We start from the raw sequence: 25,118 nt of genomic DNA on the forward strand, positions 1-25,118 counted from the left end.
ACTGGAGTAATAGAAATGGGATGAAGAAAAGGAGTACTTGTGGCACCTTAGAGACTAACACATTTATTTGAGCATAAGCTTTCGTGAGCTACAGATGGACCTTAATAGGTAAATGTGATCCTAGGATGTATCATGCAAGGCATTTCTAGGAAAGTATTAATGCTGTTTTATAAGGTACTGGTCATTTGAATACTGTGTACAATTCTGGTCACCCATGTTCAAGAAATATGAATTCAAACTGGAACAAGTGCAGAGCAGGGCTACTTGTCATGATCGGGGAATGGAAGGTCTGTCTTGTAAGAGGAGACTGGAATGAGCTTGGCTTGTTTGGTCTAGCAAAAAGAAGGCTGAGGGGATATAATTGGTCTCTATAATACATTGTGGGGGAGGTGGGGATAAACCTCAGAGGCGGTGAAGAACTTTTTAAGCTAAATGACAGCAAAGGACAGATAGGTATAAACTGGCTATGAACAAATTCAGGCTGGAAATTAGAAAGTTTCTAACCATCAGAGTGAGATTCTGGAATAGCCTGCTCAGAGGAGTTGGGGCAAACAACTTAACTAGTTTTGAGAGAGCTGGACAAATTTGAGTGGGATCATATGATAAGGTGGCTTGTGATGGTGGGAGGCAGCCCTGAGGGTTTCTTCTGGTTTATGTCTGATCCTAAAATCTCAGGTGATTGGCTGAAGCCCTGTAGCATATGTGCTGGAGTTATCTCCATTCTCTGAAGCATCAGATGGCCACAGCTGGCAGTGGGACACTCGATGGGGTGTGCTGGTGTGCTGAGGCGGTAGTGAGCATTCACTCTCTCAGGTGCTTAGCTGGCTGCTAATTGATCGCCATCTGTGGAGTTGGGAAGTAACTTTCCTTCAGGTGAGATTGGCCATGACCTGTGGGGTGTTTTCACCTTCTTCTACAGGGTGGTGTGTGAGTTGCTTGTCAGGATCATCTGGGTCTCTCTCCCTTAATCCCTTGTTACTGCAATGCCTCCAGCATTGGCGCTCCTCAGTCCCACCTATTCTCTGCCTGTGGTACATAATAGTTTAGTCGTCTTAGGGGTGTAATTAACCGTGATCTAATTTTTGTTGCTGGCTTGGCGTGCGAATGCTAGAAGGTGTTGGTAGTCTCTGATACACAGGAGATCAGATTAGATGATCTGGAGGTCCCTTCTGGCTTTAGATTCTATTATTTGGTTTCAAACTTCTTCTCCTTTTCAGATTCCTGTTTCCAGTGTTTTGTGCTCCATTAAAAGATTACAAGACTGTCTGATGCTAAAGAGGGAGGCTGTATATTTTTGTTTGGGCAACTACATGTCTCTGAAGGCAAAATGCTGACACTTAATTAGAGCCTGAATCTCTATTCCAGTCGATTGTCAGAGGTTCACTGAGAAAGGGAGCCTGAAATGCATGTGGTGTTTAAATGTCTTTGATCTAATACAAGACAAGGGACAAAGCTATATTGTAGCAGCTTACTTCATTAGCTTCTATATTCAGTTGGCACCAGTCTAATGGAATGTGTTGTCCTCCTTAGGTTTAATGGCTGTGTCTACTAGCTAAGCAGATGGAGCAGCTTAATTTTTACTTTTAGTAAAGGCTTTTGTTTTGGATTTTTGATACCGAGTTTGAATCTTCTTCCCATTATTTAGCTATTGTACGCAATGGACTATAGGTCTCATTGTGGAATTAAGTTCTCAGGACAAAATTCATCATTCTTCACTGTTGCAAATCTTGGTTGTGTATAGTACATCTTGTAGTTAACCAGTTTAAGCTCCCACCAGCCAATATGGAGGTATATAGCATCCCCATGTTACAGGGGAAATTGAGCTACCCTGACTCTTTCAGTTACATGAGTTTTGACTCTTGACTTCCAGTCCCATGCTGGAACTACTCGATAATGCCCTTTCTTCCTCATTACACACATTTCCTTGATATCAAGAGTTCTTCAAGGGAAATGAGCGAAGAAATGTAATAAGGTATCCACTATGTGGATCAGACAAGATAATTCTGCCCTCAGGTTATGATGAGGGACAGTGAAGAGAGCCTTAGTTTTTTGGTATGGTCTTAAGATCCCAGTAAATTTATGAACTATGTTTTGCTCACATATTAAGGTACAAACTATAAAGTGGTAAAGGGTTAAGTGATTGACAGGTATTATAACCATGCTGCAGACATTAGTATATGTTACAGATGATTATAGCAGTAGAAGCTTTTATACGTGGGTATAAGCAACCTGTTTGGCACATTGGTTAATCAATAAACCATTTATTAACCCTTTGAAAACCATAAAACCTTAATAAAGGTGGTTGTTGTAATGTTTTGTGAAAAGGATTTTATTTTAAGTCCCTTGAGCAGCTTGCAAGTCCCCCCCTCCCCCCCCTTCTGTTGGGTCACTTCAACACTGCTCAATCTGAATTGCAAAACACAATGTTTAATGCAATGTTTTCAAATTACGTAACAGTGGAAAAAATAAAACATTCAGCCATACAATGTAAAAAATGAACTAGCATGGCACTTTGTATATTTACAAACACCAGCTTTATACAGCAATAATGCTCAGTTCAAAGGCCTCAGAATGATGGTTGCTATGGTACAGTTGATGCTTTGGCAAGGTAGGCTCACAGTATGTGTACAAACAAAACCTTGTGTAAACAATACCTTTGAACAGAAAGACACTGACACTTAACAATATACTCTTAAGAGTTTTAGTTTTAAATCTCGCTGTCTCCCCCTCGCTGGTCCTAAACAGACCAGCATTAGAGACAATGATTGATGATGTTTTCCTGAATATAACTGGTACTAACATTCAAACCAGGAAATATACAAGGTGATACAGAGCAGACAAATATAAATATTCAGACCTCTGAGACATAAATTGTGACTCTAGTCAGTTACATGAATGCACTGAGCTGCTTTTACTCTGTCAAAGAGGGCTAGGAAAACCTGTCATGAAGAAGGGAGACCCAGTCTCAGCAAATTAATTAAAAATAAATGCAGCTCACATACACTAGAAACACTGACATCCAGATGTGATTTAAGATACAACAGTAGCATTAGAGACTTTGCAACAAGACATTTTCCTAACTACTTCAAGCCATCTCTCCCCATACTTTTTATCATTAATAAACCACATCCCAGTTTGTATTCATCTCGACTGCTCTTTGCAGGACACAGAACTGAATTATTTTCTTATAAGATATAAAACTCCACCTTCCATCTAAACTTATGCCTCAGCCTCTTTGTGTGAATCTGGAAGTATTTAGGAGCTTGTGTGGTGTGTTTGAGCACTTCTGCTATATAGAATCTAGTGGTTAGCAGCAGCTGTTCCTGTGTGAAGTATGCTAACAGCTGCATTAAGGAATGGCTCATGATTCCATTGACATGATGAATGAATCACTCTTGAGGCACTCTGCTCCAGAATCATATCTATAAAAGTGGGGTCCTCCTTCTCCCCATCTTCTCTGTTTTTCCAGTACATTCTACTGAAATGCATTTTCATTTTTTATGCCCAGGTCACACATTAGTCGTTGAGTGGGTGGTAGAAAAGTTCTCCAGGCGTATTCTCACAAGCTTCTCAGCAGGAGTTGGCCGCAGGAGGAACTTGCAGGTGAAGACTTGCCGGCAGGCCTTGCGGAAGTTCTCCGAGAGGAAAGCATAGATGATGGGGTTAATGCAAGAATTCCCGTAGGCTAAGCAGTGAGAGATGATGCGAAAAGTGAAGGAGATGTTGTTCAGGGGAAACTGACCAAACTCTGCCCACATGGTGATAATGTGGTGCGGCAGCCAGGAAATCAAGAATACAGCAACCACAAGTAGCACTGTCTGCGCTGTCTGGAAAAGACAAAGCCACGTGTTAGATACAGCCAGTGCTAGAGATGATCTGTTTTGTCTATGAATTATAAGGTTTCTTTTCCCCCTTGCCTGCAGCACGGGCCACTGCTGGACCAGTGATCAAATCCAGTAGGACAAATCCTATGCTTTCAAAATGCTAAAAACAATACCACATTTAGTTCTGTTTCATGCTTTTCTTTGAACTCTGCAGAGCATTAATGTTACCACTATGCAGATCTATAGTGCCTGCCTTTCAAAGCTCTCTGAAGTGCTTACTAATAGGTATTGTATGCAGTGGACCACTTCACCCATCACTGAAATGCAGCAGCTGTGTAATGAAACACAGGAACACTATTTTGGATAGGTGGAATGGAATTGAGGTGGACCAACAGACCCAGGTTAAATAATGAGATTTAATTACCTCAGGTCAGGACCTTGGATGATTTTTTTATTCTCTGAAAGAAATTCAAGCCACCATAACCCTTAATACACTGCTGGAACTCTGGTTCAATATATTCTCAGAAGGAAGAATGCAACCTGATAGACCACCGCCCTCACATCTTTCTTCATGCTTTCAGGTTGCCTCCTAAATAAGTTGTCAGGATCTTCATTCCTACTTGTAAAGGCTCACTGACAGGAAAAGAGCTTTTGTTTTTTTAGCACCAGCTGATAATTACTGTGTGTTAGCTAGCCCTCTATGGAAACAGAAGACAAGGCACTTGTATTTTACTGCCATGTAAACTAGATGAGGTCAAGCCCAGAAGGAGGTACAGTGCTGACCTTGTTTAGCTACCTCAAGGTAAACCCTTCCAGTGCGTTGTCTCCACTTAGCTCACTGTAAAATTCTATCACTTGTGTGTTTTTTCACTGTAAATAAAAAAAAAACAAACTTGAATTGAAGACAAAGCCTTAAACAGGGAGGATGGTCTTCTAGCCCAAACACACTTGGACTTGGGTAACAAAGATTCTGTTTTCAGTTCTGCCACAAACTTCCCATGCAGTCTTAGGCCAGTCACTTAACTATAACATGAGGAACCAGTCTATAAAAGTTGAAATAATACTCCAAAGACACAGGATAAACTAACTGAAGTGTTTTGAGATCTGTGTCAGTGAAGGTGCTGTAAAAGTGTTAAGTAATTACTGTGAAATCTGGCAGGATCATCACCCATGCTGCTCGGAGGCAATGAACACCCAATGAAATTTTCAAGAAATTAAGACTTGAGGAGAAGACATAATTTGCACAATGCATAACCTGTGGAACTGCCACGTGAGAGGCCAAAGGCCTAGCAGGATTGAGAGGATGAGACTTTTATATAAGTTGTAGCATCAGGAATATCCTATCTGTAGTTACATTATGTAGGATCAAAATTGAAGTGATACAAACCTGTATCATAAAATAAGCCAACCACATAAACTTAGGAAGAAACCTACTGCCCTAATGGGCAGGTTATTACATACAAATGCAAGAAAACATACAAGGTGCTTTCCTAGAAACACATCTACTTTAAGCCACTGTCAGAGACAGAATACTAGATTTCAAGGAGAATTGGTCTGTTTCAGTATAGCAGTTCATATGGTATGTCAGCCTGCAATGATCTGTACAGTAAGCCATTTCTCCCCAAAACTTTGAAATATCCTTAAGCTCACTGAAAACAAGATATGGATAATAAGTTGGTTATTCTGAATTACAAATAAGACAGGGCAGAAGGAGATATTTCCTCACTAGCTCACAGTATCCTATATTAAGTGATACTAACCAAGAGAAAAAGAAACATGGTTACAAACAAAACAAAAGTAAAAAATGCTTTCTAGGGTCTAAAACTTAGCAGTTTACAATCCTGGTCTCAGGCAGTTTCTCATCTACAACCAATTCTCAGCATCTTCACTCCACCCTGGCTAAAGGATTCCAGGAGAGCTGGCCTCTTGCCCCTTAAGTGATGGATAACTGAGGGGTTCTCTTCCCTTCTAATAGTCCAGTAAACCTTTCAAATGTATTCTTTTAAAGTGTGTCACCAGATAAAATTCTCCCATGCTGATGTGCAGAGGTCATGCTATCTTCTTGAAAACCAGCTCATCCTACTGATGTGATTACTTTGTTTACCTTAGATGCAAATGTGTTTTCGTTGTCTCTGGCTTACAAAGCTTGACCCAGTAGACTGGTGAATCCACTTTTTTTTGTCTAGCACAAACCTGTTTATACGCTCTACTTAGAGTGCTTAGTCTGACTATATTTAAGGAACATATTTTCAGGACACTTATGTAACTCTTTGTGCACTAACCATACATACATCATGCAATATTGTTAATAATTAAGGCTACGGTTTAGTCATGGAGGTTGCGGAAGTCACGGAATCCATGACTTCCAGCGACCTCCATGTCTTCAGCCTGCGGTGGTCAGGAGCTGTCTCCTGCCGCACGGAGCTGCAGGGTACCCCTACTGCCTGTGCCTGTCCCCGGAGCTCCAAGCCTCCACAGGCAGCTGACCCCCACTTAAGCACAGGCAAGTCTGCCTGCTGCTGGAGAAGGGGGGTAACAAGGTGACTCAGAGTTCTGGCTACCCTGAGAACCGTCAAATATTCTACTAAGCTTTTGAATTTTACAATACTGCATGCTCTAAAAAATTTACTGTAGTTATCTGCTTTACTGTAATTTTATAGCATTTAAGATCAGAAGGGACCATTACATCCTTATATCTTGGACTGAGGTAGAGTTTTTCTAGAAAACCTGAGTTTGATAAGTAGGTGATTAATGACACAAAGAGAGGTGTTTAGTGATTTAAGGCTACCTATTTTGTCATTTTGCAGCAAAAATACATGAATAAGGGGGAGGAGTTAAAATTGTACTGCTCTTTAATTTCAATCGAATGTTCAGAACCAGGAGCCTAATTTAGTTGGTTAACTTTTGAATTTAACGTCACTATGGAACTGTTCTGGAAAGCAGAGGGGGAACACATCAATAGATGCCTAAGCTTACATTTTAAAAAGTTACTAGCCCTTTTTCCCTGCGCAGAGACCCCTCTCAAGTCTCTATCCGTTCACTTGGGAAGTTTGTCAATGGAAACAATTTTCCACCAGAAGGTTTTGAAACTACTGGGGATTCTCTGTACCCACAGACTTCAAGGGGTCCACTGGAAGGAGAATGACACCCTGATCTCTTCACATCCAGTTCTTAGCCTGGAGTTCTACAGGCAGGGAGTTCTGCTCCTCATACTTATGCAAAGGGAGCAGAGCATGGGGATGGTGACAGACTGGGGAGGGCAGATTTCCCTTTTATTGGCATCCTGAGGTAAGCACAAATGGAGAATGCTAGCAAGGAACAGAAGGCTTTTTGCTCCCTAGCCACATTATGGCCAACTCCTGTATAGGGGTACAGAGAATTGGGAGGTCTCTTTGTGTTTTCCCTACCATTAGCCCCTACGCAGAGCCAGTCAATCTGGCCTCAGGAGTCTTTAAAAAAAAATAGGAGGGGCAGTGGTGTTTGAGAAATTGATCATGATGATGTCCATCTTCAGTTATCTGTTCCAGTCATTGCTGCACTACTGCATCAACCAGTGGTGAGAACATAGCCACAAGAATTTCACACTTGCAGAAATATAGGAGTGTGTTTTTTGCCCTTGCGACCCAGGGAGCTCTGCAGTGCAAACTGCAGAGGACACATTAGGCCTGACACATTCATTGCCCCCCCCACACTGTTGTTATAATCTGTATCTAAAAGGTGTCCTATACAGCATCATATACAAACTGATAATACCCTGATCATTAATGTTATTGAGTAATGTATGTATGGGTAGTAAATAAAGAATTATAGATGTGTGCTGGAAATATGTTCTGAATAGGTATTTTGCAAGCAGCGTATAATCCCAGCCTGTTCTAGGCAAAGGAATGCATTTCTCCTGTTTCCCTGTGTTTTCAGTGTAAATTGAACCAGGTAATACCTTAGAGAATGGTGAAAACATACAAATTAACATACAAATATAGAAGGTAAACAAAGCCATCAAGTTAATGAACAGGGAGGAAGACCACTTAATGATCACAAGAGGAGATGGGGCTTACACCCCCAGGAAGCCTTCCTGTCTCATGAAACAGACAGACTGTGAAATATAAGCAGAAAGAAAAAGCTATTTTGGCATCCATCATCTAAAGAACAAAGGGATAGCAGTGCCCTTTGAGCTCATGAAAAGTGGATCCTCTTGGCCGGAAAACCAGAGACTAACTGGAACTGACTATAAGCGAGCAACTGTTTAGACAAAGCTTGTAACTTGCTGAAGTTAAGTTTTAGTCTCTAGAAAGCATGTTTTGTTTTAGTGTAACTGGGGAGGAAGAGGAGTTGATCAGCGGGGCTGGCATACCCCCCTGGAGTACCCTCGCAGACCCCAATTTGAGAGATGCTGCCCTGGGCAATTTGTTCCAATGCTTAACCACCCTGACAGCACCTCCCTTGCTGTAATTTACATCTATTGTTTTTTGTCCTATCCTGAGAGGTTAACAAGAACAATTTGTCACTCGGTCTTGTAACAACCTTTTATGTACTTGAAAATTTATCCTGTTGTTCCCCTTCTCTTTTTCAGCATAACAAACGCAATTTTCTCAATCTTTCCTCATAGTTCATGTTTTCTAGACCTTTAATAATTTTTGTTGCTTTTCTCTGGACTTTCTCCAGTTTGTCCACATCTTTCCTGAAATGTGGAGCCCAGAACTGGACAGAACCTTATCAGTGTGGAGTAGAGTGGAAGAATTACATCTGGTGTCTTGCTTACAAAACTCCTGCTAAGACATCCCAGAATTATGTTTGCTGCTTTTTTTTTTTTAAACAGTGTTACACTGTTGACTTATATTTAGCTTGTGAGTCACTATAACCCTTGTGTCCCTTCCTGCAGTACTCCTTCCTAAGCAGTCATTTCCCATTTTGTATGTATGCAATTGATTGTTCCTTCCTAAGTGAAGTACGTTGCATTTGTCCTTTATTGAGTTTCATCCTATGTACTTCAGACCGTTTCTCCAGGTCATTTTGAGTTTTAATCCTATCCTCCAAAGCATTTACAACTTCTCCCAGCTTGGTATCATCCACAAACTTTTTTTGTATACTCTCTATGCCATTATCTAAATCATTAATAAAGATATTGAACAGAGCTGGACCCAGGACTGATCCCTATGGGACCCCATTTTCTGTCCCCTTCCAGCTTGACTGTGAACTACTGCTAACTAGTCTCTGCAAACCATTTTCCAACCAGTTATGCACCCACCTTGCCGTAGCTCCATCTAGGCCAGGGGTTCTCACAACAAAATTTTTGGTGGCCTCAGAGTGCAGCCACCGACTCTCACTGGTGGACACTTTGACAATTTTTTCCTAAAACAGCTAATTAACTTTAGGGAAAACAAATGTCCAATCACAGTAATTTATATAGGGGTGTTTTTGCAGTCTCAGTAATAACATAAAGTTGTCTCCATTCTTTACTGGCCCTAAACAGAATAGAAACACAAATAAGGTGCTTTGCATGTTCTTGTCTTTTTGTTGTTGTTTCTTTTGCTTTTTTGGTTGTGGGGTTTGTTTGTTTTTTGTAGACTTGCTAGCTAGTAAGTTTGCTTCTGTGAAAAGTGATATTTGTATGTTAATATCACTTTTCACAGCAGAGGCTAGCTAGCTAGCTGGGAGGCAGTGAAAAGTGATATTAACTACACAAATATCACTTTTCATAGCAGACTTACTTAGCCCTGGCAAGCTGGGGGACAAATTAAGTGTTGGATGGGAGGTGGGAAGGAAGACAGTGGGGGCAGGGTGATGGGATGGATGGTGAGGGGCCAAGGGTGGCAGCGGGGGCCAGGGGCGATAAGGGTGTGTGTGAGCCTGAAGGCCAGTGGCCGGGGGATGGAGCACACTGCTGTGTAGCCAAAGCCCCATGGTTGGAGCTCCTGGCCAGAGCCTGCCACCGTGTGGCCAGAGCCTGCTGCTTGCCACACCAGGGCTGAGGCAGGAAGCCTGAGCCCCACCGCCTCCTACATTAGTGGCTCAAGTGGGGGGGGGGGCAGAGCCAAATCCACCTTGCAGCCCCCATTTCTCCCCCATCACCAACCAGGAGGCTGTGGCCGCAAGAAAAGCCCCGGTGGCTGCTTGCAGCCATGGTGGCTGCATTTGAGAAACACTGATCTAGCCTATATCTCCCTAGTTTGTTTATGGGAAGGTCATGCAAGATGGTTTAAAAAGCCTTACTAGAGTCAAGATATACCACACTGAGCACTTCTATCTACAAGGCTTGTTACCCTGTAAAAAACCCAAAACTATTAGGTTGGTTTGACATAATTTCTTCTTGACAAATCTATGCTGACTGTTACTTATCACCGTACTATCTTCTAGGTGTTTGCAAATCGCTTCATTATTTTCTCTATTATCTTTCTGGGTACTCAAGTCCTATGTTAACAGGCTGATGTGTGCTGTCACTTTGGAGGAAGCAAACTTAACTTCTTGGGCATGGACACTGCAGGGGAGACCGTTTTGGGGCGGCTTGGGACAGGAAGGGTTGTTGGTGTCACCCTGCAAGGAATAGCCAAGGTGGTGGAAGTCAGTGTGAGGATGCTGTGAGCAGGCTGCTGGTGTCAGGGCTCTGAACCAAAGCTGCACAGCACCCAGGGTTACAAGGCAGGCGGTGACAGAACCCCAAACCAGTCTGGGTGAACCTCCAAAGCACCACAGTCCTTCTACCGCATGCTGTCTAAATTAAGTTAAAGTAACCAATTTTTTTAACCCAAAAAGGGAAATGGAGGGCATCTTCCCCTCCAAATGCATAATTTTAGTATTCTATAATTATTTACACTTTTTAAACCACCTTAATACCTTTATGCAACATTGTTTATATACAGACAGACATTGAGTTGTCATAAGAGCACAAAAAATGATGTAGCAGCAAAACAATGCTGGTTAAAAAGCCAGGTCAGGTAAACCCAAGCCTTCGTTTTGGCTTGATAATATTTAATGCACTGGCCTGATGCAACTTCAATATCCAGTTTCACTGTTCTTTGTTAACACAGATCCTTATTATGTGTTCAAGTGGATTACATGTAATTATTTTCCTAGAAAGGGGATAATTTTCTAGTGAACTGATTAAATGACGCCACTTGTACTAGTATATCTAGCGGTTCCTCAGCGCACTGGAGCAGCATCACTATAATCTCTAGTATTTCACGTGAAATTGGCAGGGGCTTATTATGTTCCTGCCATTATTTGAAATCTTTAAATAGAAATATTTGAGGAGGCAAAAAGGAGCCAGACCTTTAAACTCCACTGAAATACTCTGTATTAGAGCGACCCCACCTCCATGGGTGCTGCCTCAAGGCATCCCGGATCCTTATGGCCCCACGCTGCACCCCTCTAATAGCCCTGGTCTCTGGATGTTTAAATTCAGCCTCCAGGCGCCGAACGTCTGCAGTCCAGCCTTGAGTGAAGCTTTCACCCTTCCCTTCACAAATATTATGGAGCATACAGCACATGGCTATAAGCATAGGAATATTGTCATCAGCCAGGTCCGGTCCCCATATAGGCAGCACCAGCAGGCCTTTAAATGGCCAAAAGCACACTCCACAGTCATTCTGCACTTTCTCATCCTGTTGTTGAACCGCTCCTTGCTGCTGTCAAGGTGCCCTGTGTATGGCTTCATAAGCCAAGGCATTAAGGGGTAGGCAGGGTCTCCCAGGATCACAGTGGGCATTTCAACTTCCCCTATGGTGATCTTCTGGTCCAGGAAGAAAGTCCCTGCTTGCAGCTTCCTGAACAGGCCAGTGTTCCAAAGATGCATGTCATGCACCTTTCTGGACCAGCCTGCATTAACGTCTGTGAAACGGCCATGGTGATCCACAAGTGCCTGGAGAACCCTAGAGAAATACCCCTTCCGATTAATGTAGTTGGTGGTCTGGTGCCAGCATTGGAATATCCATGCCATCTATCGCCCCTTCGCAGTTATTGAAGCCCATTTGTGCAAAGCCATCCACAATGTCACCCACGTTGCCCGGAGTCACGGTCTTTCGGAGCAGGATGCAATTAATGGCCCTGCACACTTCCATCAATATGAGTCCAATAGTCGACTTTCCCAGTCTGAACTGGTCAGCGACCGATCGGTAGCTGTCTGGAGTAGCCAGCTTTCACAGTGCAATTGCCATGTGATTCTTCAATGACAGGGCTCTCATTCTCGTGTCCTTGCGCCGCAGGGCTGGGGCAAGCTCTTCACACAGTCCCATGAATGTGGCTTTCCTCATCCAAAAGTTCTGTGGCCACTGCTCGTCATCCCAGACATGCATGACGATGTGATCCCACCACTCAGTGCTTGTTTCCCGAGCCCAAAAGCAGCGTTCCACTGTGGTCAGCATCTCCATGAATGCACAAGCAATCTCGTGTCGTAGCTACTACATGTGGCGAGATCAATGTCGAACTCCTCCTGCCTTTGTAGTTTAAGGAATAATTTCACTGCCACTCGTAACGTGTGAGTGAGACCAAGCAGCATATTGGTCAACAATACGGGATCCATTCCTGTAGACCGAAGAGGCAGAGCACGCAATACACAAACCGTTGAAAGATGACACCAAATGCAGATGGAAGCACAGGGATTGCTGGGATGCAAAGCAATGCATCACAGGGCACTGGGACAAGACCCCCTCAACCTTCCCACAACTCTTAGCGGCCAAAGAGGAAGAGGTGCTCTGTGGGATAGCTAGCCAGAGGGCACCGCTCCGAATACCCATCCAAGTGCTGCAAATGTGAACACACTGTTGCGCAGGCAGCTCACTGTGAACACACAACAGCAGTTTCCCTTCAGCGCTCTCTGAGCAGCGCTGTAACTGCTGCGATGTAACTCTGCCAGTGTAGACATAGCCTTAGTAGCATTTAACCCACCCTGGTCTGCCTTTCTGGGAAAGCAAGCAAGACTTCCAATTTCATTCTTGTGATGAGACCACGGAATTTCCTATTGAGCTCCCAGCATTACGCTCCGACTATTAACGTTGTGCTTCGTGATTACAACACTTGATAAGAGAGGGACTACAGCACTGTGTTGTCCAAAAAAGTTGTTGAGGGCCTGTCGCATGAACACCTCCTACTGCTAACCAACAAAACTGTTATATTTACAAGTATGCCGGGAGCAGTGGGACGCAGCACAGGTGTCAGTCTGTCCAGAGAGAGGAACACACATGGTGGTAGCGGGGAAAGTGACTGCTAACTGCTCTCACACTTAACTCTGACAAGCGTGTTCCTAACAGCAAATTTATAGTGGTGTTTTTAAAAAAAAGAAAAAAGAAAGTAATTGACTACTTAAACCGAATTGAAGGGACATAAGGGTGGAATAGTTCCTCTCCTGCCAGAAGTTCAAATCAGTGCCAAGCTCCAATAGGTGGACTTGGCACAGGGAGATTTTGTGGGGGATCAAAAGGATTCTTCCCCAAGGTCTTGGCTGCTACAGCTGTTCTTACCACCCACACTAGAACAAGGGGCAATGGCAGAAGATCTAGGTAGTGGCAGGTCTACACCCAGATTTGGGCTCCGTGGCACGCAGGAGTAGACCTCCTCACACCCACATGCACTAGCTCTCCTGAAGATTTAAGTGGAAGGAATCATGTCATGAAACTGTGTCCACATATAGATGAGATCTGAGAGACTGTGGCATTCCAATGTCAACCTTGAGCCTTTCACCATCCTGCAATATTCAATGTGATTTGGTAACATAATATTTTGAGATCCCCTTTGTTGAGAGCTGCGATAGAAGTGCAAAGTCACAAAGTCATTAAATAAGCCTCACTAAGTCTGAGGCACTGTGTGTACTACAGTCCATGTTGTTCAAGCGTTACTTGCCTCCCACAGGAGTGAGCCTTTCGCAGGAACTCAAGGTAATCTCAACTCTCAAGGAGTCTTCCTACAGGGCAGTCACTCAGGTGATGTGCGCTGGACACCCATTTTACAAATGGTGACTTGATCATGGTTTCAGTCAAGACTGGTGGAACTAGTAAAATCCATAGGTCATCCAGCAGGCCAATGGCCATATTTTAATTTTCTGAAACCCTCCCTGCTCCTACCTAGACTGTCTGACATCAGGATAGCAGGACTAGGAAGGATGTGGCTGTTGTACGCCAGCTCACTGGTAGCCATTAGTACTGTAAGAAGTATTTATTAATGTAATGAATTGTCAGATTTGACCACATCCACCATGGTTGAATGCCCACATCAATCACTGAAACTCAAGTCCTGGCCTAGCAAGGTCTTGGGAAAAACATGGAATGGATTCTTTGGCTGGGCAGGTATCAGGCTCCAGGAAAAAGACAAAGAACCAGATTTTTCTATTTACTGATGAAAATCTGGATTAGCTCTGTATATACATTTCAAGGAAAATAATATCATAATTATAGATCTCAAAGCACTTAAAGGAGGCCAGTATCATTATCCCCATTTCACAGATTGGGAAGCTGAGGCACAGAAGGAACCTGGAATCATAGAAATGCAGGGCTGGAAAGAACCTCCAGATGTCATCAAGTCCAGCCTCCTGTGCTGATGTAAATCTAGACCATTCCTGACAGGTGTTGTTCCAATCTGTTCTTAAAAACCTTCAGTGATGGGGATACCACAACCTGCCTTGGATGTGTGTTCCAGTGCTTAACTATCTTTATAGTTAGAATTTTTTTCTCTAATATCAAACCAAAATCTCCCTTGCTGCAAATTAAGCCCATTACTTCTTGTCCTACCTTCAGTGGATATGGAGAACAATTGGTCGTAGTCCTCTTTATAACGGATATTCACATATTTGAAGATTGTTACCTGGTCCCCCATCAATCTCCTCCCACTGACATAGCTACCGTTTCTCATGGAGGCAGGAGTTATTAAGCTGATGGGAGAGCTCTCCCGTCAAACTGACAAAAGAGCAAAGAATGTAAACCAAACAGATGTATCCCATTAAATAAAACTTGTATTAAATATGCAGAACAGATCACTCAAGTCCCCAGAAACCTACTATGCTCTGGTATGTTTAGAATGGGAGTACATGCATCCTTTTGTTAAATCCCAGACTACTGCTCATCATTTCATGGAGGTAGCTGGGGAGTTAGATCAAGCCTTTCATGTTCTGCCTTTCCTAAGTGACAATATTAGGAGCTAAGCACTGTAGGATACGCAGGTTTATCAAGGTTGTTGTGATTCTGGATCATAGAATATCAGGGTTGGAAGGGACCTCAGAAGGTCATCTAGTCCAACCCCCTGCTCAAAGCAGGATTAATCCCCAATTTTTGCCCCAGATCCCTAAATGGCCCCTTCAAGGATTGAGCTCACAACCCTGGGTTTAGCAGGCCAATGCTCAAACCACTGAGCTATCCCTCCGCCCATGAGCTATCCCTCCCCCCTTGTTCTTGTTCTTTACCCTTATTTTTGACTGATGCAGTCTGAAACTATCTCAAGCTTGCTCCATTTGCTAGAATGTCATCTGGTAATTCACAATAGCAATGAACATTTTGGTGCAGATTCTAGACATTTCACTCAAGGTCAGTTTAACCCTGTAGCTATGTGACACATGCACATAAACCAACTGCATGGCTGAGACAGTTGTATATCTTCCGTGGAGATTGATTCTAAGCTCTTTGAAACAGGGATGACAGTTGCTGGATTTGTGTGCCTACCACAATGAGCTACTAAAACACTCACCTACTTGCTACACACTGAACTGAGCAATGATATTGCATTTGGTCTGGAAGCTCTAACACATCTGTACTTTGCTAAATGAAAAATAGAGGTAAAATTGAAGGATTTATTGGTAATCTGCACAGCTCTATTTGTAGACCGGCTAAGAAAAATCCTCATCAGAACCTGTTCCTTCTTACAAAAAAGTAGAGAAATTAATGCGGTATTTTTGGCAAGTTGCAACCATTAATACTTTGATAGAACACTAACTGGTATATATTTTGTTGTTCCTGAACAAGGATGTGGAGTCAGATACCCATAATACTGTCTGTAAGAAAGTTTTATGCCAAGTACAGTTCTGCTGCTCTCAATTCACCCAACAAGGAGTCTGGGGATCCAACACCAGCCAAAAGTGATCATTTGGGCAAGCAATGCCATCATGCTGAGCACCTAGGCAGGGTGGGTGTGCCCATGCAAACAGGATCAGCTCCTGAAGTCCTCCTCCACAGCTCATCACTAGATGTCAGCGGAGAGCTCATTCAGACTCCGCTTACAGAGCTATAGAAGAGAGACAACGGAATCCTTGAGCACGAGGTGTCTGACACCAAGGAAGGCCAGTCATACTGGGAGAAGAAGCCTAATGGTAGAAACACTAAAGGTGCATCTGTAGGAATTCTGCTAGTTTTCTATACAAGGCATTGCTGTATTCGTCACATGTGGTGGAAAACAGATACAACACTTAGTCAACAAACCATAATGAATGAGGTGAGGCTTCCTTTTCTCTTGGGCAGCAATAGCATTTGGAAAGCAGATCTGCAGTTTCAAGCAGACTAATATAGCAGCAGCAATAAGTCCTAAAAAATCACATACTTCAACAGGAAGTGTTGGAAAACGTAGTTATCAAGAGCAGTCCAACTTTCATGAGGCCGAGCTTTCCTTATTGTGACAAAGTGAGAATTTTCTGTAATATTTATTATGCCTGTATGTGCCTCAGTTTCTCTCTGTACTTAGCATTGCTACCTAGTCAGTGCAAACGGGATAAATCTGCTCTTGGGGCTGAACAGGAGACAGAGTTGTTGTCATGTAACTGTCACAGGCAGGCTGAATGGATCATTAAACAACTGGCTCAAAACTGACCCATGTCAATGGAGAATCCAAAAAGACAGCAGAAGCCACAATGGCCAGAGCACCCATATCTAGCAACCAAGTGGAAAGAGATCTCCCTCCTACACCCCCACACCTCTCCAAAAGGAAACTGAACTGAGGTCCCAGCTTGAGAAGAAAGGGGAAGGTGTCTGATGGTGCGGTTAAATGCTTCCCTCTAGAGAGACACAGAGTTCTCGCCTTGGACTGACAAAGACAGAGACAGAGCCTGAAATGGAGTCCATGGCAGCTTGGATGGCTGCTTGCAGTGGCTTGCCCAGAATGGATTATGTCTTAACCTTTATTTCTCTGTGCTAACCTAAGGCCTTCCGATGCAGTGCTCCCGTTGACTAAATCCTATTCTGTTTTGAAAATACTTGCTGAGGTTCATTGGTCCCTGAAGAATGTAAAAGCCTCTGACCAGGAGTCTGTGTCAGTTGAACCCACTGGGCAGAGCTCAAGGTGTGAAGCCAGAGTACTACAGCCCCTAGGCTCAGTCTTGGAGGCCACAGGCATGCCCCTGTAGAGCTGTGTGAACGTTGGGGTTTGGCACAATAACGGGGGAGGGGAGTAACTCCCAAGGGCCTGGTTACAGGCTGGGGCATAGACCAGACCCTGTGGATCTGTGAAACTACTCTGCTCATGATACTTGCAAATTAACATACTGAACTGAGATCCTCGACTTTTATTTTTTTGCTGGGACCAGGTTGTGGCACCAAATGAAACAGGAGAGTGACTTCTCAGAGACTCCCTACTGCTGCTTGAGGGCTGCCTTTGGAATAGGAGACTGAAAACACTTGAAAATCAATACTGTAAAGTGACTAATATCCATCATGTGAGACCCTTCAAAGTTTCCCCCGTGCCCTAAGTTTGAAATGAAGTATCTGAATAGAAAAACCTTGAGATGTATCTCTTACATTATAGCCATGGATGGACTTATGCTGTCAAGTATGCTGAGCTCAAGTATTCAGTATGAAACACATCTCTGGGCTAGGTTTCAAAGTAAAGTTGGAACTGGATACAAGACCCTTACTCTAAGCACTCGGTGGGAGTACAACACACATGTACATGGAGATTGTGCAGAATCAAGCACACAATTTGCTAATCAGCCCACTTGGTGGTGAACAGACAGTGACTTGTCATGGTCTGAATAATAGATATATGTTGTTACAGAGTTGTAGGATTTACTTGCGTTCTGCAGGAGGGCAGCTGGAAAGGGACTTTCTGACAATCAGCAAGATCCACAGCTAAAGTCTCCAGAAGTAAAGGAAAGAATACATTTTACAATAAGCTGCTGTTATCAGACCTGACTTATATTTGAGTTTGACCTCATTCAGTCAGGATGGTTACAACAATACATTACTATCACTTTCTGGAGAATGTTCTGTCCTTCAGGAACATGATCAGGTTTTCACAAATACCTTTCACTGGGTGGGGAAAAAAGGTTCATGCCGATTTTGCTGCTTCATGATGTGTAAAAACTTTCTTGCTTGTCTTTTATGTTTAAAAAGTTGGGTCTTGCTGGCCCTGAAGAACAAGTGCAGTTATGACTTTGCAAATCAAGACCAAAAACTAAGCCTTTGAGGAGAAGGGGATTTTTATTCACTGTTTAAAACACTTCAGTTGTGGGGAATTAAACAGACGTTAAATTTATGAACCGTTAAGAGGTTTAGAATGTTTCAGTTTCAATTATGTGAGTGTTGGTGGAAGCAAAACAGATCAGAAAAGCACAGCGACTGTATTAATACTGTGTGCACCTTCAGAAACTCAGATATGAATGAAACGCCAACATAATCATAACCTGACAACTGTCTTGAATTCTAGAGCAGTCCTTCAAGTATAGGTCAGGCAAATAAAGTGAATTCCCAAAGAACTTGTTTTGGTGGATGGATAATTGGAGATAAATATTTGAACAATGTCAATCCCGACGGTTATGAAAGGAATCTAATTAAAACTAATGAAGAAAAATGTAGATTTAATAGCAGTAAGATGTGTAGAGCATTTACAGCTCTGGTGACCAGTTTAACCAAAATACTAAATCCAGTTAGATAAATGGAAATAATGAAGTGGAACTGCTCTACTTAAACAAAGAATTGTGTAAATGGGGGAGTTCCTATACATACCATACACAACAACATGGTATTATCCAAGCTTGGTATTATCCTTTCAAAACAATAGCTATGCCCTCTGATACGACTGTACTTACGAACATAAAATGGCTTTTCTTCCAAGTCCCTCTTTATTGCTTTCCCTTCCCCAGAGAGATGCTCAAGCTCTCTCGAAGCTAGATTCTAGGGGTGAGTTGGTAGAATAGTGCTGCAAATACCTTGCAAAGTTCTAAAGTCTGGCGGTGCTGGGACTTTGCACAGTTTGCTGAAGTGGAAAAAGTTGCTTGTCTTTTGGGGAAAGAAAGTTCCCCATCAGTAAAATAGGGATAGTAGCACTGCCCTACCTCACAGGGATGTTGTGAGTTTAAATGTGTTAAAGATTGTGAGGCTCTTGACTACTATGGTAATGGAGGCCATAGAAATACCATAAATAGGATAGCTGAGTAGCCCAGTTTTATGTCTCATCCAGGGCCAATAGAACCTACTACGAATAAGTTCCAGGGTCCGCTCCATTCCTAAATGTCCAAAATCATCATGCAGGGCCTTCATGACCAGGGTTCTGTACTCTTTTGGTAGCACTAATTGCGTTCGTTGCTTTTGTAAAGAGTCAGTGGTAATTCAGTACATCGCTCTCTGAATCAGTTTTAGTTTGTTCCATTCTCTCCATAGGCGAGACAGGGTTATAAGGCCAGTAAGATGGTTAACTTATGATGCACCTGAGGTGACTAGTGAAGAACCAATACACTTAGCTCACAGGCTTGTGAAAGCCATAGTGGGTTTCCTGAGGCCCTTTGGGGGAACTAATGAATTTGGTATAATATGGAGTGTGATTTGTCGGGATGACAAATTCTTGGCTGGAGGGCAGCAGAACTGGACTTGGCATATCCCTATGGAGGGACTCACCCTCAACTAAATGGCACTTGCTAGGCAGGGGACATGGGTTCCAAAGCCTAGTGAGTTGAGAGAGGGTGGGGATAGGTACTTGAACCTGGTGGTGTGGGCCCTGCTTAAGGGTCATAGGCACCACTTGACCCTTCCTCTCTCCACTGTGTAATAAAAGAGCTAATTTAGACTCAATTGAGAGTCTTGTTACAGGCTGCAGAGCTGAAATCACTGATACCGAGGACAAAGCTGGTTTTATTTTTGCTGGTTCTGCACAGGGGAGGAAAAAACATTGAACAAAACCACTCTAGCTAATAATGGCTGAAATTATGGTAGTCAGGCAGCAAGGCAGAAGGGAGTGATGGTTGAACCACTAACCATGGAGTTAAGATGACTGCACTTTGTTTTCCATCTCAATGTGCTAGCGGAAGATACAAATCAAGTCTAGACATAAAACTGTCACCTCATTCAAAGAGACCATGTTTTTATGCTAATTTTACATTTGATAAATTAAGGCAATTATGCTTTGATCACTGTGAAATTATAAGCATATTTTAGAGAACTAGAGGTTCTGCAGCTTCCAAATTATTCTTAGACTTTCAGACATGAAGCAAGCAGCTTTGTGCAGACAGCTTGAAACAAAATAGTAAAGTGAAAGCTGTTCATCTTTTAGAGTTGTTGCTTTTTTTAAGACCAGGTTTGTAATAAATCCGCTTGTCGCTCTACCAGACCAATTAGTTATATAAGAGGGAAGGTAGTTTAATAAAAACTACAAGAAGTAATTCAATTTCTATCAAGGCCTGTTGTGAAGTGTTCTTTGCAATACCTACTGTGCCAGTGGCTGACACTCTACATGTTTTAAAAACATTTTGAAAGAACATGCAAGAATTGAGAACGCCTGAGAGAACTGCCTAGTAGAGACTGCTTATGAGGGGAAATGAAATGGCTGAATCAAACTGGGAAAGAAAATGACAATCCAATCCTGCTTGTGAAAAGAAGGGAGATGTGAGAGCACTTGCTGAGTGAAGAGTACCAAAATGAGAAAGTAAAAGGTGTCATACCACAAGACAGGACTCACACTGAAGAGTAAGTTTGATTTCATGTTAAGTACTAATAACATAAAAATGGGTGATCACTTTGTGACACTTTTTCTCAAGGTGCCCAGGACTGTATGTCCCCGTCCCCCCGTCCCCCACACACACACACATAGTGAGAGAGAGACTTGCTGATGCTAACCTGGGTGTCAGCTCCCTGACACTTTCAGTCTGTTAGTCACCTAAACCATCTCCTCAGGGATCTGCTAGCCCTTCCTTTGCCTTGCAGGTTAACACTTGTTGTGCCCCAGTCCTCAGGCACCTCTGAAGTGTCCCCTGTAATATTCAGCCCCTGTCACTGGACACTCACAAGACCTATCAGGTTCGCTATTTCCAAGGGAATGGAACACACACCGTTTGATTGGTACAATTTGGGATCAGGTCCTTTTATCACATCAGAGCATTGACATACAGTTAGTGAGTTTATTATCAAAGGGTAAGAGATATTGAGTAGGGCTAATAGTGGCAACAGAAATAGTTACATCTGAAACAAAAGCAAAACACGCTTTTTAGAGTCTCAATTTAGCTTTGCCAGGCTAAAATCCTTGTCTAAAGTAGTTTCTTACCTAAAGCGATCTTCCAGCATCACAAACCCGCATGGCTGGGATCCACCATTCACGGGTACAAAAGCACTGTCCTTTTTGCTCCCTCAATGATGGATAACCAAGAAGATGTACACTGCAATCACACCACGACTATCTATAGCAGCTACTGCTGCCACTCCGTGGTATGGCACACATTTTTAGAGTGAGACGTTACCACACTTGTGTGCCTCTCTGAGCATTTTACTGCTATCTTTGCTATTTGCTACACCCTATCTTTGCTATTTGTTCCACTCTTCACACTACATGTAGTTTAATCAGTCACTGTTTGAAACTTCAGAATAACCAGCCTCATTCGGTCCTATGAGCCTTTTCAAATTGCCATGATAGCATGGCAAATGGAAGCCCTGTTGACAAAAGGTAAGAAAGCAGAGGAGAGAGGAGTAGGATAAAAAAGAGTATTGGCAAGGTGATTTGTGTATTTCCTCGGCACCTACTGAATAGCATCTGTTTACTCATGTTTCTGATTAGCTTTCAAAGCTATGACTGATGAGAGGAGCAGTAAATTTAGGGTAAGGAGAAGAGACTCATGGTCAGAGTAAAAGAAAGAGTCTTTTAGCTTTTAAATGGTGGAACTATACCTCAAGTCAGAAACTTGTCCAGTCACTGTTACACTTGCCACCATAGTTCACTTTTGTAAGTAAGAAAGTTCCTGAATACCTAGACAGGACTGGCTATAAAAACACTATTAGAACAAATACCTAATTCTAAGATAGAATGGATAATACAATGCAGTTAGCAGTATATTTCTAATATTTCTAATATTGGGAGAATAGCTTGCATCTGAAATGAGCAATTTAATGCAGCTATTAAAAGCTAATTATGAGGGGGAAAAGATCCCAAGGAGAATTATTCTAATATAGTTTCTGATCTTCCTTAGCTTCACTTTTGGAAAATTAAGCTAGTTTCTCATTACCGAGCAGTAGGTAAACAGAATTCCCAGAAAACTGGTTGTGTATATTACAGTACTTCTAGAGGATATGTTTACAAGTCATTTTATACTCAGCATTACGTTTTCAAACCTGGCTGCAGTTGGTACCCCTTCAAGTCTGCACAATTTCACACATAACAGGGGTAAAAGTCTACACAAGTAACTTACTAAGACTTGGATTGTCAACTGTTCGGGGCAGGGATCATGTACGTACAGCACCTAGCTACACTGGGTGAGTTTGCTACTGAATACAATATATGGAAAACCATATATATTATATATAATGGAAATAATAAGTGCTACATATAGTTAAATGAAAATGGTTATGATGATTATGTATTAAAGCCCCAACTCAACAATTTATTCACATAAAAGACTGGCAGAATCTCTGCAATAGCTTTAAATTATGTACTGGTGAGTCAGCAGCTGGTTTTGCTGTCTGAATCAGTAGAAATGCTGAGTTACAGGTCTAAAACTCAACTAGAATGTTGTTTTAAGCCTTCGTAAACTTGGAGTTTCCACTATAACTATACCAGTGTCATCAAATGATGTATTGCTGTGTTAGCTCATCATTTAAAACTGAATCTGCTTTTGAACAAGTAGATCCACTGTAAGAGACCTGTGTTGGCAAGCACTGAATACCATGGACAATACTTGATAAATTTTATGCAATATTAAGGTGCAGGGACTGCTCATGAGTGATGGCGTTTCATAGCCAGGACACTAGCTTTTCAATACCCTGAATCTGTATCGACTATGGACCTGATCTTACACTCTTTACTGAGGCTCATTTTCCATGGAAATCAATGGAAGATTTACTTGAATAAGAATGGTAAAATAGGTCCCTAAATTCTGTTACCTTACCATCTGCTGGCTGTGCAGTGGTCTCTGAAGTAAATGATCCAGTTCCTTAGCAACAACCACCAACATTAACACCACCTGGAATACTTGTTGGCAGGACCCCATCATCCCAGAAGGTGGCACCTCCAAGTCAGTGTTGGGGCACCTCTGTGGGGTAGTGACATCTGCTCTGCCAGCACTTGTGGTGCCTATTGACAAAACATCAGGTGACTTGAAAAAACACATCTGATAAAGGGCTAGGGATTGACTATAGGAACATAAGAACAGCCATACTGGGTCAGACCAAAGGTCCATCTAGACCAGTATCCTGTCTTCCAACAGTGGCCAATGCCAGGTGTCCCAGAGGGAATGAACAGAATAGGTAATCATCAAGTTATCTGTCACTCATTCCAGGCTTCTGGCAAACAGAGGGTAGGGACACCATCCCTGCCCATCCTGGCTAATAGCCATTGATGGACCTATCTTCCATGAACTTATTTAGTTCTTTTTTGAACCCTGTTATAGTCTTGGCCTTCACAAAATCCTCTGGCAGGGAGTTCCACAGGTTGACTGTGCATTGTGTGAGAAAATACTTTCTTTTGTTTGTTTTAAACCTACTGCCTATTAATTTCATTTGGTGATCCCTAGATGGTGTGTTATGAGAAGGAGGAAATAACACTTTCTTTTTTACTTTCTCCACACCAGTCATGATTTTATAGTCCTCTATCATATCCCCTCTTAATTGTCTCTTTTCCAAACTGAAAAATCCCAGTTTTATTAATCTCTCCTCATACAGAAGCCATTCCATATTCTTAATCATTTTTGTTATCCTTTTCTGAACCTTTTCCAATTCCAATATATCTTTTTTGAGATGGGGAGACCACATCTGCATGCAGCATTCAAGATGTGGGCATACCATGGATTTATATAGAGTCAATATGATATTTTCTATCTTATTCTCTATTCCTTTCTTAATGCTTCCCGATACTGTGTTAGCTTTTTTGACTGCCGCTGCACATTGAGTGGATGATTTCAGAGAACTATCCACAACTCCAAGATCTCTTTCTTGAGTGGTAACAGTTATTTTAGACCCCATCATTTTATACGTACAGTTGGGATGTTATTTTCCAAAGTGCATTACTTTCCATTTATCAACATTGAATTTCATCTGCCATTTTGTTGCCCAGTCACCCAGTTTTGTGAGATCCTTTTGTAGCTCTTCACAGTCTGTTTGGGACTTAACTGTCTTGAGTAGTTTTGTATCATCTGCAACTCTTCCCCAATAAATTATGTTCATTTATGCATCTGACAGTTTTGTTCTTTACTATAGTTTCAACCTGTTTACCCGGTACTGAAGTCAGGCTTACTGGCCTGTAATTGCCGGATCACCTCTGCAGCCCTTTTTAAAAATTGGTGTCACATTAGCTATCCTCCAGTCATTTGGTACAGAAGCTGATTTAAATGAGAGGTTACAAATTACAGTTAGTAGTTCTGCAATTTCACATTTGCGTTCCTTCAGAACACTTGGGTGAATACCATCTGGTTCTCGTGACTTATTACCGTTTAGTTTATCAATTTGTTCCAAAACCTCCTTTAATGACACCTCAATCTGGGACAGTTCCTCAGATTTATCACCTAAAAAGAATGGCTCAGGTTTGGGAAACTCCTTTACATCCTCAGCTGTGAAGACTGATGCAAAGAATTCATTTAGTTTCTCCACAATGGCCTTATCATCCTTGAATGCTCCTTTAGCATCTCAATTGTCCAGTGGCCCCACTGGTTGTTTAGCAGGCTTCCTGCTTCTGATGTACTTATACATTTTTTTCTATTACTTTTTGGGTCTTTGGCTAGCTGTTCTTCAAATTCTTTTTTTGGCCTTCCTAATTATATTTTTACACTTCACTTGCCAGAGTTTATGCTCCTATTTTCCTCACTAGGATTTAACTTTCACTTTTAAAGGATGCCTTTTTTGTCTCTCACTGCTTCTTTTATTTTGTTGTTTAGCCACGGTGGCACTTTTTTGGTTTTATTACTATGTTTTTTAATTTGGGGTA

The 25,118-nt window shown here is 42.2% G+C and overlaps 1 protein-coding gene across 1 annotated transcript in view; it reads right to left on the reverse strand.

Moving 5' to 3' along the window:
- Window positions 1-2,407: 2,407 nt before the first annotated feature.
- LOC125645347 (galanin receptor type 1-like) overlaps window positions 2,408-25,118 on the reverse strand; it is a 33,299-nt gene continuing 10,588 nt past the window's right edge. Inside the window, exon 3 of the mRNA XM_048870743.2 lies at window positions 2,408-3,827. Within this exon, the coding sequence (XP_048726700.1) occupies window positions 3,510-3,827 (318 nt within the window). The 3' untranslated portion in view covers window positions 2,408-3,509. The remainder of the gene's footprint in view (window positions 3,828-25,118) is intronic.

This window comes from Caretta caretta, chromosome 12, assembly GCF_965140235.1.
Source record: "Caretta caretta isolate rCarCar2 chromosome 12, rCarCar1.hap1, whole genome shotgun sequence".
NCBI lineage: Eukaryota > Metazoa > Chordata > Testudines > Cheloniidae > Caretta > Caretta caretta.